Here is a 19,300-nt window from a genome sequence, read left to right on the forward strand (position 1 = left end):
GTGAAGAAGGAGCTGAGCCGGAAGGCAAAGCTCTCAATTTACCGGTCGATCTACGTTCCCATCCTCACCTATGGTCATGAGCTTTGGGTTATGACCGAAAGGACAAGATCACGGGTACAAGCGGCCGAAATGAGTTTCCTCCGCCGGGTGGCGGGGCTCTCCCTTAGAGATAGGGTGAGAAGCTCTGCCATCCGGGGGGAGCTCAAAGTAAAGCCGCTGCTCCTCCACATCGAGAGGAGCCAGATGAGGTGGTTCGGGCATCTGGTCAGGATGCCACCCGAACGCCTTCCTAGGGAGGTGTTTAGGGCACGTCCGACCGGTAGGAGGCCGCGGTGAAGACCCAGAACACGTTGGGAAGACTATGTCTCCCGGCTGGCCTGGGAACGCCTCGGGGTCCCACAGGAAGAGCTGGACGAAGTGGCTGGGGAGAGGGAAGTCTGGGCTTCCCTGCTTAGGCTGCTGCCCCCGCGACCCGACCTCGGATAAGCGGAAGAAGATGGATGGATGGAATAATAATACGTTTTAAAAAAGACATGTGGTCTTGTCTCTCATAATGATTGTGAACAATGGGTAAAATTCCAAATAAAAGTGCAGTTCCCCTTTAAGAAAATAGCAAAAAAGTGCAAAAAGAAAAAGTGCCCAATGTTAAAAACGTGATGCTTGTTGAACAAATCGATAAGCGAACATCTGGCATCTTGTTCGAACTACATCTTTTGGAATGTGTTCGAAAAACCCCCAAATCAAAGCAAAACAAAATGAATTTCTGTTGTTGTTGCGCAATCCGCTGATACCGAGTGTGATGGCGGTCAACCAAACTATGACATTTTTTCACTCTTCCATCCAAACTGCACTGGAGGCACATTTCAACTTTGCAGATTCCACCGCACATGATAGGCATAAAAACGGGATAGGAAACAACAAAAGTCCTACCTATCCACACTGTCTCCTTTGTCCTCTGAGCAATAATAAGAAGGCATGTATGAGCTGAAGCTGACCTGAAACACAACAAAATTCACACAAAATGTTTGGTCAAATTCAAACAGAGAGAAAAATATTTGCGGTGAGGAGCAGTGGGTGAAATATGATTGTTAAATACCTCCCACGGCACCTTCTCCTCAGGCACAGGGAAGCGAGTGACTTTGCTGCCGGGGTAATGGAACTGGCGGGCGTTGACGTGGTACCCATCTGCTTCGTTCACTGACGTTTCGGACGAATCCTTAAGTACGGCTGCAGCAAAAAGGAACAAATATTTTCACAATAGAATTATATGATATGTGATGTAATGAAATAGGAAGAAACACGTTAGCAGACCGATCGGTTGCTCGTCTTTCACAGCAAGACCCTTTGATTTGAGACTGTCCATAATCCACTGCAGGCCTTTGGCTGACTGGATGGCCTGCAGATCCAATGCAATGAAAATCATGCGCCACAGAGTGTCAGCTGTTTGTCATTGCGCAATATCTGATCACAACCTGCTCCTCCAGTCGGGCCAGCCGTTTCATCAAGATGGCAGAGCTCATCTCCTCTTCCCGCTCCAGCCTATCAGTTATGGTGGCAATTCTGAGGGGAGAAAAACAACATAGAGAATGTGAAAACATTACTCATTTCTATTGATTTTCTTATGAATGTACAAAACCCAGGTTGATTGGCAACACTAAATTGGCCCTAGTGTGTGAATGTGAGTGTGAATGTTGTCTGTCTGTCTGTGTTGGCCCTGTGATGAGGTGGCGACTTGTCCAGGGTGTACCCCGCCTTCCGCCCGAATGCAGCTGAGATAGGCTCCAGCACCCCCCGCGACCCCAAAAAGGGACAAGCGGTAGAAAATGGATGGATGGATGTGCAAAACCCAAAACCAGTGAAGTTGGCACGTTGTGTAATTCGTGAATAAAAACAGAATACAATGATTTGCAAATACTTTTCAACTTATATTCAATTGAATAGATTGCAAAGACAAGATATTTAATGTTTGAACTGAGAAACTTAATTTTTTTTTTTGCAAATAATCATTAACTTAGAATTTAATGGCAGCAACACGTTGCAAAAAAGTTGGCACAGGGGCATTTTTACCACTGTGTTACATGGCCTTTCCTTTTAACAACACTCACTTTGGGAACTGAGGAGACCAATTTTTGAAGCTTTTCAGTTGGAATTATTTCCATTCTTGCTTGATGTACAGCTTAAGTTGTTCAACAATCCGGGGTCTCTGTTGTGGTATTTTAGGCTTCATAATGCCCCACACATTTTCAATGGGAGACAGGTCTGGACTACAGGCAGGCCTGTCTCGTACCCGCACTCTTTTACTATGAAGCCATGCTGTTGTAACACGTGGCTTAGCATTGTTTTGCTGAAATAAGCAGGGGCGTCCATGATAACGTTACTTGGATGGCAACATATGTGCTCCAAAACCTGCATTAATAGTGCCTTCACAGATGTTTAAGTTACCCATGCCTTGGGCACTAATACACCCCCATATCATCACAGATGCTGGCTTTTGAACTTTGCGCCTAGAACAATCCGGATGGTTATTTTCCTCTTTGGTCCGGAGAACACGACGTCCACAGTTTCCAAAAACAATTTCAAATGTGGACTAGTTAGACCACAGAACACTTTTCCACTTTGCATCAGTCCAAAGCCGGCTGCGTTTCTGGGTGTTGTTGACAAATGGCTTTCGCTTTGCATAGTAGAGTTTTAACTTGCACTTACAGATGTAGCGACAAACTGTAGTTACTGACAGTGGTTTTCTGAAGTGTTCCTGAGCCCATGTGGTGATATCCTTTACACACTGATGTCGCTTTTTGATGCAGTACCACCTGAGGGATCGAAGGTCCGTAATATCATCGCTTACGTGCAGTGATTTCTCCAGATTATCTGAACCTTTTGATGATATTACAGACCGTAGATGGTGAACTCCCTAAATTCCTTGCAATAGCTCAATGAGAAATGTTTTTCTTAAACTGTTAGACAATTTGGTCACGCATTTGTTCACAAAGTGGTGACCCTCGCCTCATGCTTGTTTGTGAATGACTGAGCATTTCATGGAAGCTGCTTTTATACCCAATCATGGCACCCACCTGTTCCCAATGAGCCTGTTCACCTGTGGGATGTTCCAAATAAGTGTTTGATGAGAATTCCTCAACATTCTCAGTCTTTTTTGCCACTTGTGCCAGATTTTTTGGAACATGTTGCAGGCATCAAATTTGAAATGAGCTAATATTTGCAAAAAATAACAACCAGATCGAACATTAAATATCTTGTCTTTGCAAATCAGTGTATTTTGTTATATTTACAATTTACACAACGTGCCAACTTCACTGGTTTTGGGCTTTGTATTTTAGGATTTATTATTACTTTTGCGCCGTGTCCACTATACATTGCTCCATCATCTCAGTCTGCTGCTGCTGGTTGGACAGCAGGTATTTATCCTTCATCAAGGCCTCCCACGACAGCAGCTCCTCTTCTTCATTGTGAGGAAGCTCAGTCCCTTAGGAAAAACAACAGAATTTTAACCATTTGTACTAGAAAATGTATGTGAATGTACTAGAAAATTCCCAAGGAATTGTTGTTGCGAAATATGCCGAGACCTAGTGTGATGGAGATTAATGTGAAGACCGACTTGCTTCATTTTGGGCAGTTGATTATAAGACAAATGCAAAACTAGCTAAAAAAAAAAAAAAAGTTTGAATGCTAAGGTTATCATAATATTTTTTTAATGTTACCATGCTAACAAATAAGTAGTTAACACATTTACATGATGACATCAAGTAAGGAAATCCATGATTTTTAGGTTTTAACATAGCGAAAATGCTAGCATTAAACAATAGCATGCTAGTGTTAACTTGCTAACGTAGGAAAAGTTAACACATTTGCAAGATGGCGTCAAGTGTCAAAGTCCATGAATTTTATCAGGGGTGTCAAACTCGTTTTCACTGAGGGCCACTTTGCAGTTATGGCTGCCCTCAGATGGTCACTTGTAAAAGTGAGTAATTAATGTGATAAAACAATATACATGTATGAAACTATCAACTATTTTTTTATGTACTCCATAAAAAGAAATGTGTATACTGGCAGCTCAGTTGCCTGAATTTTACCGTAGCATTTGCAAGGTTTTTTTTCACTGTAAATGAAAATAATGGTACCACTGTTTTCTTACAAGCGGCCATTTTTTTTACCGTAAAATCTATGATCATGTTTACATTGAACTATTTAACATATAACGTGCTCTGAAATTGTAAGTCAATTCTCACTAAAATGTAATGGTTCCTATTTTTCATGAAACTACACTGTTATCCAGATACTCACCACAAATTAATATACATGCAACACCTCCACGGAACTCATTTATAGTGTTTTGTTTATCCTTCGAGCTAACAGGAAAACTACACACTTTAAAAAATGCTGGGTTATTTTGATAACCCAATTTATGAGTTGCTAGTGTTGGGTTAAATTGGAGTTCTTTTTATGAAAAGCAACCCGTTTTTTAGGTTATAAGGGTATTATTTTAACTCAATTTCTGGGTTTTCAAAATGATGAACCATTTTTGGGTTGTTTTTCAATGAGTAACGCATTTTTGGTTAAAAGGCTTTTTTAAAATTAAAAAGATACTTTTTTCTTGAAGGGAATTTTATTATGGATTAATCTCATTAACATTTACAATCACACATCTTATGTACATGAAAATATTTGAGCATGCTGTTTTGTCACGACTGGGACTGTGGCGTGGTTTGTTCTCCCGAGGTGCAAAAGATTTGGACCAGATGTGGCGTGAAGGGGAGTACATGATTTATTTTAACACTATAACTACAAAAAAAGAAGCTAACAAAAGGCGCGCACAAGGACGGAAGTACAAAACTTGACTATAAACACAAAACTTGCACAACGGCAGAAACTATGAACAATGAAACAAAACTTGCAAACTATGGCATGAATAAAGAAAACTTACTTGGACGAGAAAACGGCATGAAAAAGCGCAGCAAGGGTATAAGGGTGTGTGCAGAGTGTGTCAGGGGTATGAATGCGGATGTCGCCAGAAAGACAAACTGAAAACAATGAACTTAAATACTACAGACATGATTAGTGAAAACAGGTGCGTGACTCAAAACGTGAAACAGGTGCGTGACGTGACAGGTGAAAACTAATGGTTGCTATGGTGACAAAACAAACAAAAGTGCACAAAAAGTCCAAAAACAAAACCGAACATGACTAAAACAAAACATGATCACACAGACATGACATGTTTAGGACTACTACGACCATACACGGCAATTCTTGTAAAAATATGTCACTCATATCTTGCTTTTGAGTATATTTTAATGGGAATTTTTTTATTTTGATCAGTAGTTGGGAAGGAGTAGGGCGAACCAGCAGTAAAATGTATAATTTTTAACCAACTATTGGATCTTGGAGCGCTACCCAATAGTTGGGTTGGGAATAACCCAAAATGTTGAGTTAAAATAACTCAGATAAGTGGTTTGTCCTTTTCTGAACCAGCAGTCGGGTTAATATTGGGTTATTTTTTAACCCAACATTTTTTAGTGTGTACTTTAACACCTTTTTGCCAAAGGTTAATAGATTGGATTTACAATCTGTCACTCACTAAACTTCCTGGATTTAAGGGTTGGTCTGCACAGCACCACATTCCTTAAGAAGAGGTAAAGGTGGCTGAGGATGATGAAAGGTGGAGGGGCAGCAGGGCGGCTGTTGTACTCCTTGATAAGCTCATATCTCTGGAACTTCCATATCCGGTCGGTATTGTCCTGCACTTCCTGGAATGTGAAGCTGCAAAAAGATAACGGGAGAGGTATGGGATGACAAAGAGCTTGTGGGTCCGAGTCATCCTCGGCTTTGTGTGGCCTTAAACAAGATTTTGTTTGTGGCCCCATTTTGATCTTTAACATTATTTATTGAATAATAATAATTAATATTATTATGTTCACTATATAAATATTATATTAATAAATAAACATGTATAATATAAAATATAATAATAATAATAATAACAACAACATTATTATTATTATTATTATCCATCCATCCATCCATCCATCTTCTTCCGCTTATCCGAGGTCGGGTCGCGGGGGCAGCAGCCTAAGCAGGGAAGCCCAGACTTTCCTCTCCCCAGCCACTTCGTCCAGCTCCTCCCGGGGGATCCCAAGGCGTTCCCAGGCCAGCCGGGAGAGATAGTCTTCCCAGCGTGTCCTGGGTCTTCCCCGTGGCCTCCTACCGGTCGGACGTGCCCGAAACACCTTCCTAGGGAGGCATTCGGGTGGCATCCTGACCAGATGCCCGAACCACTTCATCTGGCTCCTCTCGATGTGGAGGAGCAGCGGCTTTACTTTGAGCTCCCCCCGAATGACAGAGCTTCTCACCCTATCTCTAAGGGAGAGCCCCGCCACTCGGCGGAAGAAACTCATTTCGGCCGCTTGTACCCGTGATCTTGTCCTTTCAGTCATGACCCAAAGCTCATGACCATAGGTGAGGATGGGAACGTAGATCGACCGGTAAATCGAGAGCTTTGCCTTCCGGCTCAGCTCCTTCTTCACCACAACGGATCGATGCAGCGTCCGCATTACTGAAGATGCCGCACCGATCCGCCTGTCGATCTCACGATCCACTCTTCCCCCACTCGTGAACAAGACTCCGAGGTACTTGAACTCCTCCACTTGGGGCAAGATCTCCTCCCCAACCCGGAGATGGTACTTCACCCTTTTCCGGGAGAGAACCATGGACTCGGACTTGGAGGTGCTGATTCCCATCCCAGTCGCTTCACACTCGGCTGCGAACCAATCCAGCGAGAGCTGAAGATCTTGGCCAGAGGAAGCCATCAGGACCACATCATCTTCAAATAGCAGAGACCTAATCCTGCAGCCACCAAACCAGATCCCCTCAACGCCCTGACTGCGTCTAGAAATTCTGTCCATAAAGGTTATGAACAGAATCGGTGATAAAGGGCAGCCCTGGCGGAGTCCAACCCTCACTGGAAACGTGTCCGACTTACTGCCGGCAATGCGGACCAAGCTCTGGCCCTGATTATACAGGGAGCGAACTGCCACAATAAGACAGTCCGTTACCCCATACTCTCTGAGCACTCCCCACAGGACTTCCCGGGGTACACGGTCGAATGCCTTCTCCAAGTCCACAAAGCACATGTGGACTGGTTGGGCAAACTCCCATGCACCCTCAATGACCCTGCCGAGAGTATAGAGCTGGTCCACAGTTCCACGACCAGGACGAAAACCACACTGTTCCTCCTGAATCCGAGGTTCGACTATCCGGCGTAGCCTCCTCTCCAGTACACCTGAATAGACCTTACCGGGAATGCTGAGGAGTGTGATCCCACGATAGTTGGAACACACCCTCCGGTTCCCCTTCTTAAAGAGAGGAACCACCACCCCGGTCTGCCAATCCAGAGGTACCGCCCCCGATGTCCACGCGATGTTGCAGAGTCTTGTCAACCAAGACAGCCCCACAACATCCAGAGCCTTAAGGAACTCCGGGCGGATCTCATCCCCCCCCGGGGCCTTGCCACCGAGGAGCTTTTTAACAACCTCGGCAACCTCAGCCCCAGAAATAGGAGAGCCCACCACAGACTCCCCAGGCCCTGCTTCCTCATAGGAAGACGTGCTGGTAGGATTGACGAGGTCTTCGAAGTATTCCCTCCACCGATCCACAACATCCGCAGTCGAGGTTAGCAGAGCACCATCCCCACCATACACGGTGTTGACACTGCACTGCTTCCCCTTCCTGAGGCGGCGGATGGTGGTCCAGAATTGCTTCGAAGCCGTCCGGAAGTCTTTTTCCATGGCCTCCCCGAACTCCTCCCATGTCTGAGTTTTTGCCTCCGCGACCGCTGAAGCCGACGTGCAGGCTTTGAGCCGAGGGGCAACAAGAATTGCCACCCCAGCCCGTCGCCTCTCACTGCCGGCAACGCCAGAGTGGAAGAGAGTCCAGCCCCTCTCAAGAGAAGTGGTTCCAGAGCCCTTGCTGTGCGTCGAAGTGAGTCCGACTATATCTAGCCGGAACTTCTCCACCTCACGCACTAGCTCAGGCTCCTTCCCCCCCAGCGAAGTGACGTTCCACGTCCCAAGAGCCAGCTTATGTAGCCGAGGATCGGACCGCCAAGCGCCCTGCCCTCGGCTTCCGCCCAGCTCACACTGCACCCGACCTCTATGGCCCCTGCTATGGGTGGTGAGCCCATTGGAGGGGGGACCCACGTTGCCTCTTCGGGCTGTGCCCGGCCGGGCCCCATGGGGACAGGCCCGGCCACCAGGCGCTCGCCATCGTGCCCCACCTCCGGGCCTGGCTCCAGAGGGGGGCCCCGGTGACCCGCGTCCGGGCGAGGGAAATCTGGGTCCTTTGTGTTTGTTCTTCATCGAGGTCTTCGAGCTGCTCTTTGTCTGATCCCTCACCTAGGACCAGTTTGCCTTGGGAGACCCTACCAGGGGGCAGAGAAACCCCCGGACAACATAGCTCCTAGGATCATTGGGACACGCAAACTCCTCTACCACGGTAAGGTGGCAGCTCAGAGAGGAGTATTATTATTATTATTATTATTATTATTATTATTGTTATCATTGTTATTGTTAAACTCCTGACCCTAAATTACTTAATGTTAATTTTTTTTAATTTTTTAAATAAAGTTCTGTTTATTTCCTTTTTCTTTTCTTTTTTTCCACCGACAAATTCAAAATAAAGCGGTCAGAATGTGAGTTTTATTAATTATACAATCTGTTATTATTTACTTAAATATGATTATAAATCTGTCAAGTTTTCATTCTTACTTTATAGTGTAATGTAGAGATGAGCTAAAAAATGTAGGATTATCATTAGTCAATAATAGTAATCATAATAATAATACATCAGTATTATAATAATAACCAAATAAAATTGTATTTATATAGCACTTTTCTCAGACAAGTGGCAAACACCAAGTTCTGTACAAAAAAATGTACAGAACTTGTTTTATTATATTTTCTGTAGGAGGACAAACATGACACAAACCTTCCTAATTGTTAGAAATCCCACTGTTTATGTTATACATGCTTCACTGATGAGAGTATTTGGCAAGCACCGTTTTGTCCTACTAATTTCAGCGATTCTTGAACTCATCGTAGTTTGTTTACATGTACAAATTTCCCAGATGCTGCCACAGAAAGATGTGTTTTATGCCACCCCTTCTTTGTCTCATTTTGTTCACCAAACCTTTTATGCTGTGCGTGAATGCACAAAGGTGAGCTTTGTTGATTTTATTGATTTGCTGGATGCTTATCAGGCATATTTGGTGAATCCATGACTGCAAGCTAATCAATGCTAACATGCTATTTATGCTAGCTTTATGTACAGTACATAGTGCATAATTATGCCTCGTTTGTAGGTATATTTGAGCTCATTTAATTTCCTTTACTTATGTCCTCTATGTATCTTTTATGGACAGAATTTCTAGGCGCAGTCAAGGCGTTGAGGGGATCTGGTTTGGTGGCTGCAGGATTAGGTCTCTGCTTTTTGCAGATGATGTGGTCCTGATGGCTTCATCTGGCCAGGATCTTCAGCTCCCACTGGATCGGTTTGCAGCCGAGTGTGAAGCAACTGGGTTGAGAATCAGCACCCCCAAGTCTGAGTCCATGGTTCTCGCCCGGAAAAGGGTGGAGTGCCATCTCCGGGTTGGGGAGGAGACCCTGCCCCACGAGGAGGAGTTTAAGTACCTCGGAGTCTTGTTCACGAGTGAGGGAAGAGTGGATCGTGAGATCGACAGGCGGATCTGTGCGGCGTCTTCAGTAATGCGGACGCTGTATCGATCCGTTGTGGTGAAGAAGGAGCTGAGCCGGAAGGCAAAGCTCTCAATTTACTGGTCAGTCGACGTTCCCATCCTCACCTATGGTCATGAGCTTTGGGTTTTGACCGAAAAGACAAGATCACGGGTACAAGCGGCCGAATTGAGTTTCCTCCGCCGGGTGGCGGGACTCTCCCTTACAGATAGGGTGAGAAACTCTGCCATCCGGGGGGAGCTAAAAGTAAAGCCGCTGCTCCTCCACATCGAGAGAAGCCAGATGAGGTGGTTTGGGCATCTGGTCAGGATGCCACCCGAACGCCTCCCTAGGGAGGTGTTTAAGGCACGTCCGACCGGTAGGAGGCCATGGGGAAGACCCAGGACACGTTGGGAAGACTATGTCCCGGCTGGCCTGGGAGCGCCTCGGATCCCCCGGGAGGAGCTGAACCAAGTGGCTGGGGAGAGGAAAGTCTGGGCTTCCCTGCTTAAGCTGCTGCCCCCGCGACCCGACCTCGGATAAGTGGAAGAAGATGGATGGATGGATGGATGTCCTCTATGTATTTGTTTTATATTTGTATGTCTCATGACATATTATCTGTATAAAATATTGGCTGCATTTCTCATAGTTGTTTGTGTGCCATGTTGTTCTGGACCAAAGCAAACATTACCCAGCTTGCAAAGATTGTAATAAATCCTTTAGAAGAAGACAGATTGCTGTTTGCTTAAACTTGGGCACACACATCTATACCTTTGGCCATTCTGAGCCAGTAATTTCCAGAAGTTATCTCATCCTGTGAGAAGCCCCCATTTTAATAATGATTTCAAATGTTGCAAAAATGTGTGGAATAAAAATGTAAATACAACATTTCTGTCAACGAAGTTTTGCGTCAGCCTTTGATAGTGGGCTAATATTGCTAATATAGACACTTATGTCATGTGTTGCCTTCATTATAACACTTATATAAGGCTCTTAAAGTCATTTTGATAGTAGGCTAATATAGACACTTAAATCATGTGTTGCCTTCATTATAACACTTATACAAGGCTTTTAATTTTTTGCTGCTCCAGATAGATTTTTGGTCCAATAAGGCTCTTTCAACATTTTGTGTTGTTGACCACTGGGTTAAGCCTTCTCTGTTTTTAAACAATAATGACACAGGTTCCTTGAAAGCACCACAGTTATGTGTGATATGAGATGCAAAAGTAAAACTCAAACATATGTTTATCTTTCTTCTATCGCCCCATCCCTAGTGTCAAGTTATGTTTTGTTTGTTTGTTTTCTCCCCTAACTTGAAAAGGGTTTGACTTTTTGACCAGGGGTTTCACTGGGACTTCACTCTTTGTTTTAATCCAATGATGAGACAAATCTCTGTTTATCCTTTTATTTTGGACTTGATTGTCTCTTTTTTTTCATTGAATAGATGTAAGGTGAAAAACCTTTGGAAAAGGTGGACAAATACAAAAGTAATTAGGGACCAATATAAACAAATTACAATAAACCATTTTTTAAAGTAAAAGTGTTTCCAAAAGTACATATAGTGACCTTTAACAGCTTGGATTTGGCATTTAAACATTTAACAACCACTTGGCAATTAAAATAAATTCAACACATCAAATCAAAAAACATCAAAATAATATAAGTAATCTCACCGTCAGCCACCCTGGTCTCTTTAAACAGTTGTCTCTATTGTATTTGGCAAAATCTCCTCGAGCAGTGTTTGTTGGCCTGAAGTCTGAGCTGGAGCTGCAGACTTAAAAAGAGTGGATTTGATTGCTTCAGGTGAGAGCCTTCCTGATTACTGATGGTCTTCAGCTGTTGGGAAATGTTGCTTGTAATTCCAGTTCTGTCCTCTGGGGGGAAATGGGAGCCAAACTGACATTTGGACATGAGGCCCTTCTGTTTGGGTGAAGGCTTTGGCTTTATGTAGAGTTTGAAAAAACACCTCCCACTCGATCTTTCCATGGATACATCGGGAAGATCGCCGACTGTAGGCAAACTAAGTGCACGTGATTGGTTTTGGTGGTTGTGCCAAGATTTCCTATTCCTGTTCCTCAGCAGGTAGTAGGACAACCAACCGTCTTACGTCTCTGTGCAGAACGGTGGCTTGAAGCTTTTCCTTTCTGCTGCTTGAATTGGGATGGCTGGTCTTTGCCTTTGGGGCTTTTGTCAGGGGGGCACAGTAGCTTGGGAAACCCCGGATGCTTGCACTCGTCCACCACAGACCAGAGTCCTGGTCTTTGTACACCACCAGCCTGCCAGTAGTTGAGTTTTGGAAGATTGCGCCCTCTTGTGCTGCAAGAAAAATGTCTCTCAGGGCATCTTTCCTTTCTTCCACAGAGATGGCTCCTCTGGAGTAGACTGCCTCCCACTTTGGGCCATGCAAAGCCTGAACTTGTTTACAGAACCTTTTTGCTGCCCTCCAGACCATTGCAACTATTTTGACCAGTCTGGTCAGGACACTGACCCGTTTGACATCCACAAGGCTTTGAACAATTGACCCTCCTGGTTGCCGTCTCTGTTTTGTTTGGAGTTGGTTTCGATTGTGTTCGGGTTCTTTTTCCAGGAACTGTTTCCGAGCTTCGGCCCTTGTCAACACAGCAGCAAATGCCTTTCTCTGCAACTTGTTGATGCTCTCTCTGGCGGTGGTTGCTAGTTCCTTAGCAGATTTGGTTGGCCACTCACTTTCTGGCGGACTCAAGAACTCGGGTCCATTTTTCCACTCTGAATGTTCATCCAGATCTTGAGGGCCTGCTCCTCTAGTGATGACATCTGCAATGTTTTGTGACCCAGGGATACACAACCAGTCCTGTACTGCTGTGCTGCTTTGAATCTCTTTGATCCGGTTGGCAAAGAATGTTTGATAGCCATAGCTTTCTCGCTGTATTGCACCGAGGACTGTTTGACTGTCAACAAAATGAAACCACTTTCTGACTTGGATTTGGCCGTGCAGTTTGAAGAACTTCCTGAGTCGTGAGGCAAACACTGCTCCACACATTTCTGCTTTTACAGCATCACCTTTGTGGTCCAAGGGAGTTAGCTTTGCTTTGGATTCAACCAGTCTGATGATGGGACCCAGGTCTGTGATCCATCTCAGGTACATCACCGCTCCGTAAGCATGCTCACTTCCATCAGAGAATGTGATCGCCGAGGGTGGTTCAATAATGAAGCATTTGGGGGTTAGAGCCCTGGTGAACAGGATCTTGCTGAGTTGATGGTACGCCTCGAACAGATTGATTGCATCACCTCTGAGTTCATCTGAGAGTGCAATGTCCCCCGTGTCTTTGACTGGACGGCTATCAGCCTTTGCCTCTTGAAACGCCCTCCGTACCAGAATAGCTCCCTTCTGCTTGGCAGGAGTTACAAGGCCAACTGGGTCGTACAGTCCTGACACTTGACTGAGAAGTTCTCTTCTTGTCAAAGGGTTGGGTGTCATGGCTCTGATTTCCTCTTGCAGAAGGTCTTCACCCAGCCGCATCTTTTGCTTCCTCTTTGAAAAGTTGATTCCGATTCTGACATGGAGCTTATCTTCCTCGACTCTGTAGCCCAGACCGAGTGCCTTGTTGTCATCATCGCTCATCTGGTTTGGTAAGATAATGGTATTTTTCATTGTCCTTTCCTCTTCAGAGCGCTCCTTCCTCCCACTTTGCCCAGTGAAGACCCATGGCTTCAACTCAAACCCCCCGGTCTTCAGGATCCTCTCCACGTTGGCTGTGATGATGATTAGCTGGTCATGGTTGTTGTGGGAAGTGAGGATGTCATCAACATAGCTGTCGTTGTGAAGCACTCGACGCTCCTCTTCAAGATGGGCAAAGAGAGGGAGGTTTGCAGTTTCACGCATTGCCAGCTGCGCTATGCACCCTGCTGGTTTGTCTCCAATGTTCACTCTTGTTATTGCGTATTCCTCCAGGTCCTCATTCTCTGCATCTCGCCAGAGGAACCTGTGAAGGTGCACTTCTTGGTCTTCCAGCCAGATTGAGTTATACATCTTTTTGATGTCACCCAGCGCAGCATGTGCTCCACTTCTGAATCGGAGAAGCACAGCTCGAATCTGGTTGAGGACGTCAGGGCCTTTCATCAGCAGGTCATTCATGCTGATGCCTCTGCACTTTTGACTGCTGTTCCAGACAATTCTCACTGGAGTTGTGACTGAGTGTGGGTTAGGAGCAATGAGATGACTGAGATACCAAACGGGTCCATCCCACTTGGTGATGGTGTCTTTGGGTAGTTTGATGGCTGCTTGTCGATCAATCATGTCATGCACTTGTGCAGCATATGCCACCTTCCACTCAGGTGTTTTGGCAAGTTGCTTTTCCGTTCTCAGGAATGTGGCCTCAACTGTTTTTCTATTATTTGGTAGTGACATGGGGTCCTCCACCCAAGGATACCTGGCATGCCAATGTGGCTCTTTGCTGTGGTTGTCCTCCGTGACATAGGTGAGGCCACCCTTTACCACTTCAAGCTCTCGCTCCTCTGCAAGAGTAATTTCTTTGCCGCCTGGTTGACATTTTCCACAGCGGCATCCTCCACACTTCGGGTCACATGCTGCACCAATACTGTCCCATTTCCACCAGTCTAGGAAGTCCCGGTTGGTGGTTGAAGTGTTTGACCTCTGGAACTTGGCGTGAACCTGAGTGTTGGGAGGTTTTTTACAAGCTGGGCCAGTGAGTTCTTCATACCTCAAAGCAGCAGTCCTCATTGATCTCGCAAAGTGTGTTTTGGACATGTGGGCGGAAACGGTGAGGTCTTCAAAGAGTTCAGGATGAGCGCCTCCAACTGTCATTCCCAGTGGCCCGTCCCACAGTACAAGGTCTCCGATACCTCGGATCCGTTGATGTGCTAGCTGGCCCTCTCTGTGACTTATGAGCAAATTGACTTCATCGGGTCTTGTCAGAGCTCCAAGTGGGACATCCGGAAATAATTTCTGCAGCCGTTTGGAGTCCACACTTTTATGGATGTCTACAATGCTGTCCAGACCATAACAGACCAATTGATGGGATTTCATAGTGCCTCTTGGAGTCTTCACTCTGATCTTCAAGAGGTACCGCTTTGTTTCCACAATGGTCTTCATTCCTCCGACACCATGTACAATGAGTGTGATGTCTTCGCTCCTGAGGTTCAGTTTGTCTGCAGCCTTGTGGGTGATGTAATTGGTGTCGGACGCCAGGTCGATCAGTGTTCCAATCTTTTCTCCAGCGTTTGCGGTGACCTCCAATAACATCATCATTACTGGCAGTTCTTGCAATCCACTTTCAGCTAAAAGTCCTGATTTAACTTTTGTGGTGTTGAACGTCTTGGATGCAGCATTGGAGAACGCATCATGAAACTGCCTTGCCAGCTCTGGGGAAAGCTTCTTGACAAAGTTCTCTTGTTCTTCTGTGTATGTTCTCCTGCTTTTGCCATCCATTGAGCCAGGTTTGCTCTTTTTCTGTGCCGAGCTGCTTTTCTTGTTTGGACAGAGGTAGAAATGATACTCAGGTGCATGTTCATCCTTGCAGGCATGGTTGGTGCATAGGAAATCATCTTTGCAGTCTGAACTGTCATCATGGACTTCAAGACATCTCTTGCATGCTCCCAACTTCTTAGCAGCAGCCTTCTTCTCTGCAAGCTGAAGTGCCCGGAACTGCATGCAATAGTACAGTTTCTTCCTGTGCTTCCCATCTCCACAGACAACACAGCCAGTGTGGTCATCACTTGCTTTGGTGGATTTTGTCCTAGCATGTCTTGGCTCAGGCTTCGATTCCCTCTTGTTAGGTTCCTCATCCAGTTGTTCCAGCTGCTCATATATGCTCTCTTGCTCTTTGAGGAAGTCCAAGAGACCGTCAAACCTGCTTGCTGGAATCACAGCATTCCTGGTGTCTGCTGCATAGATGAGCCATTCCTTCCTGAGAGGTCCTGGGAGTTTCCCCTCAATAGACTTGGTCACAAGTGGGTTTTTGATGGCACCGGTGTCTCCAAGCTCACTGAGATCTTGAAGTGCCTTCTCCACATCTTGGATTAGCTCCACGACTTTTCGCGGCTGGTTACTTTTGACGGGTTGCATTCTTTGTAACTCCTCCACTATCTCTATAGCAATGGAAGTCCGGTTGCCATAGCGGTTCTCTAGAACACGGAAGATGTCATCGGCAGTGTTATGAGTGGTGAAACGAAGGTCTTTCCTGATCTGGTCCTCAACACTGTCCAGCAATTGGGCCTTCTTCACCTCCTTGGAACCAGTTGGCTCACCTTGTCTCTGGAGTGCTTCCCAGTCTTTTTTCCAACTGTGGAATTCACGTTTCTTTCCAGTGAATTTAGGTAGGGCTGTGGGTTTCAACTTGATGGCTGGCACAGGATGACTGGGAGCAATTGGTTCCCTCCTGACTTCTTCCTTTATCCTCTGTTGTATGAAGTCAGCCTTCTTGGAAACCAGCTTGGTTGTCTGTAGTTCCAGACCTTTTAAGCTTGTCAGAATTTCAACTACTGTATCTTCAGGGACCCATTGTCTCCACCGACCATGCACCTCCTTTGCAGTCTTCACCAGTCCTTCCAGGTGGTTCAGCATGAACTCATATCCATCCAGGTTCATATCCTCCGGTTCCACAGCAGTGGTGCGTCTACACTCCTCATCTGCTGCCAGAAGAGCTATGGACATTTCATCTTTTCCAAACTTGTACCACAGGGCCTTCTGGAGTTGACCTTTGACCTTTGCCCGCTTTGACTCACACTCCCTTGAAGTATTATCCAGATCTTCTTGTTGCTCTTGGGTGAGTTCAGTTTCTCCATCTTTTAGCTGTGTCAGAAGTTTGGCCTCTACCTTGTCATTGGCTTCCATGACTTTGTCAACTGCTGCGATGAGTGTCTTGAAACTGTCTCTGAGCTCCTCCTCAGACAAGTCATCATGGTTCCTGGTGAGGCTGTTGACAAGGCGGGTGAATGATGCTTTTGCAGTTGTCCTCTCGATCTTTAGCTGGTCAAGCACCTTCTTGTCAGCCATATTTACGACACAAGTGAAGTTGGAGTAAATTTGGTGAAATTAACTTTTAAATCTTTGGTCCAGATCTCCTTTTCCTGGTTGTCCAGTGGGGGATCGGTTTTTCACTGTCAAGTTATGTTTTCTTTGTTTGTTTTCTCCCCTAACTTGAAAAGGGTTTGACTTTTTGACCAGGGGTTTCACTGGGACTTCACTCTTTGTTTTAATCCAATGATAAGACAAATCTCTGTTTATCCATTTATTTTGGACTTGATTGTCTCTTTTTTTTCATTGAATAGTTTTAAGGTGAAAAACCTTTGGAAAAGGTGGACAAATACAAAAGTAATTAGGGACCAATATAAACAAATTACAATAAACCATTTTTTAAAGTAAAAGTGTTTCCAAAAGTACATATAGTGACCTTTAACAGCTTGGATTTGGCATTTAAACATTTAACAACCACTTGGCAATTAAAATAAATTCAACACATCAAATCAAAAAACATCAAAATAATATAAGTAATCTCACCGTCAGCCACCCTGGTCTCTTTAAACAGTTGTCTCTATTGTATTTGGCAAAATCTCCTCGAGCAGGGTTTGTTGGCCTGAAGTCTGAGCTGGAGCTGCAGACTTAAAAAGAGTGGATTTGATTGCTTCAGGTGAGAGCCTTCCTGATTACTGATGGTCTTCAGCTGTTGGGAAATGTTGCTTGTAATTCCAGTTCTGTCCTCTGGGGGGAAATGGGAGCCAAACTGACATTTGGACATGAGGCCCTTCTGTTTGGGTGAAGGCTTTGGCTTTATGTAGAGTTTGCCAAAACACCTAGTTGCCAAATGTTAACTGATGGATTTAATTCTGGAATGGCGTAATCATGTGGCACTTCTTGTGGTTGTGGTCCTAAACAACCGCATACATAGAATGTTTGTGCCACGGGCTGGCATGAAGAATGATTAAGGTGGGACTACTTACTTGAAGATGGCGATCAGCAGGTTGAGCAGCAGGATGTTGGCGAAGAGGAGGTAGACACATAGCATGAAGATGGTGAGCCACTCGGGGAAGGCTGGAGTTTGGTTTTCATTCAGCACAGGACATTTGGGCTTCAAGGGCTCACTGCCATTCATGGTGCATTCGTCTATATTGAATGCAGTATCTGCATAAGAAAATAATCTCGGGATTACATACAGCTGTCCAAAATAGCTTTGTAAGATTCAGGTCGAGTGGCATGTTTTCTATTTCTGCTCACGATCAATGTTTGTGGGGAAGTCGCCAAATATGGTGAGGTACGGCTCATAAACAGCACCCCGGATGATCCATTCCAGACGATCATCATTGTGGATCAGGATGCCTTGTTTGGCCACGCCGTACGCCACCACCCAGATACTCAGCAGGAACATGAAGAAGAACATGTCCATCATCTAAAACACGGGGGGGTCACACTCGTTTTCATTGAGAGACACATTGCTATTATGGTGTCCCTCAGAGGGCCGCTTGTAACAGTGGACATATATAAATATAAACGTATAATAGTCTGGTTACGCAATTTGAATAACCAACCCTTTTGATGAGATTATAAATCAAGGTGACAAGTAGATATTTATACATTGATAACCCAAAAAAAAATGCTGAACATCTTGTTGCATGGTCAGATAATATTAAAGTGTAGAACATATGCAATTGCATGCCATACATTTTTCCGTCAAAACTGAAAGAACAAAAATACATTCAGCCAAAAAGTGCATTATTATTTCCAGCCTTTTACAGACCACAAAATTATTGTGGCAGGCCACGTAAATTATTTTGGCAGGCCACATAAAATATCGTGGCAGGCCACATAAATAATGTGGCAGGTCACATAAAATAATGTGGCAGGTCACACAAAATGATGTGACAGGTCACGTAAAATAAGGTGGCAGGTCACGTAAAATAAGGTGGCAGGTCACGTAAAATATTGTGGTGCACCACATAAATTGACAGGCCACATAAAATAACATTACGGACCACATAAATGAAGTGGCAGGCTACATAAAATAATGTGGAGGACCACATAAATTATGTTGCAGGTCACATAAAATAACGTGGCAGGTCACGTAAAATAACGTGGCAGGTCACGTAAAATAACGTGGCAGAACACATAAATGATGTGGCAGAACACATAAATGATGTGGCAGAACACATAAATGATGTGGCAAGCCAATTAAAATAGTGTGGCGAACTACATAAATGAAGTGGAAGGCCACGAACAATATTGTGGCAGATCACATAAATGACGTGGTGGGCCAAATAAAATAATGTATCGGACCACATACATTATGTGGCAGGCCAGTTAAAATAATGTGTCAGACCACATTAAATATTACGGTGTACTACATAAATTACATGACAGGCCACTTAAAATAACATGACAGACCACTTAAATGAAGTGGCAGGCTACATAAAATAATGTGGCGGACCACATAAATTGTGTTGCAGGTCAATTAAAATAATGTGGCAGGTCACATAAAATAATGTGGCAGAACACATAAATGATGTGGCAGAACACATAAATGATGTGGCAAGCCAGTTAAAATAGTGTGGCGAACTACATAAATGAA

The 19,300-nt window shown here is 44.8% G+C and overlaps 1 protein-coding gene across 3 annotated transcripts in view; it reads right to left on the minus strand.

Moving 5' to 3' along the window:
- trpm2 (transient receptor potential cation channel, subfamily M, member 2) overlaps positions 1-19,300 on the minus strand; it is a 39,251-nt gene that overhangs the window by 15,344 nt on the left and 4,607 nt on the right. For 2 of the 3 annotated variants that reach the window (XM_061971490.1, XM_061971491.1), the window contains exons 5-12: positions 17,953-18,124; positions 17,679-17,859; positions 5,594-5,775; positions 3,349-3,481; positions 1,473-1,560; positions 1,312-1,396; positions 1,097-1,227; positions 931-995 (exon numbers count right to left, since the gene is read on the minus strand). In XM_061971490.1, the coding sequence (XP_061827474.1) occupies positions 931-995; positions 1,097-1,227; positions 1,312-1,396; positions 1,473-1,560; positions 3,349-3,481; positions 5,594-5,775; positions 17,679-17,859; positions 17,953-18,124 (1,037 nt within the window). Of the gene's footprint in view, positions 1-930; positions 996-1,096; positions 1,228-1,311; positions 1,397-1,472; positions 1,561-3,348; positions 3,482-5,593; positions 5,776-11,413; positions 15,437-17,678; positions 17,860-17,952; positions 18,125-19,300 lie in introns of those variants that run through there. The other variant, XR_009816485.1, reaches the window with a different exon arrangement.

This window comes from Nerophis lumbriciformis, linkage group LG13, assembly GCF_033978685.3.
Source record: "Nerophis lumbriciformis linkage group LG13, RoL_Nlum_v2.1, whole genome shotgun sequence".
In the NCBI taxonomy this organism is placed as follows: Eukaryota; Metazoa; Chordata; class Actinopteri; order Syngnathiformes; family Syngnathidae; genus Nerophis; species Nerophis lumbriciformis.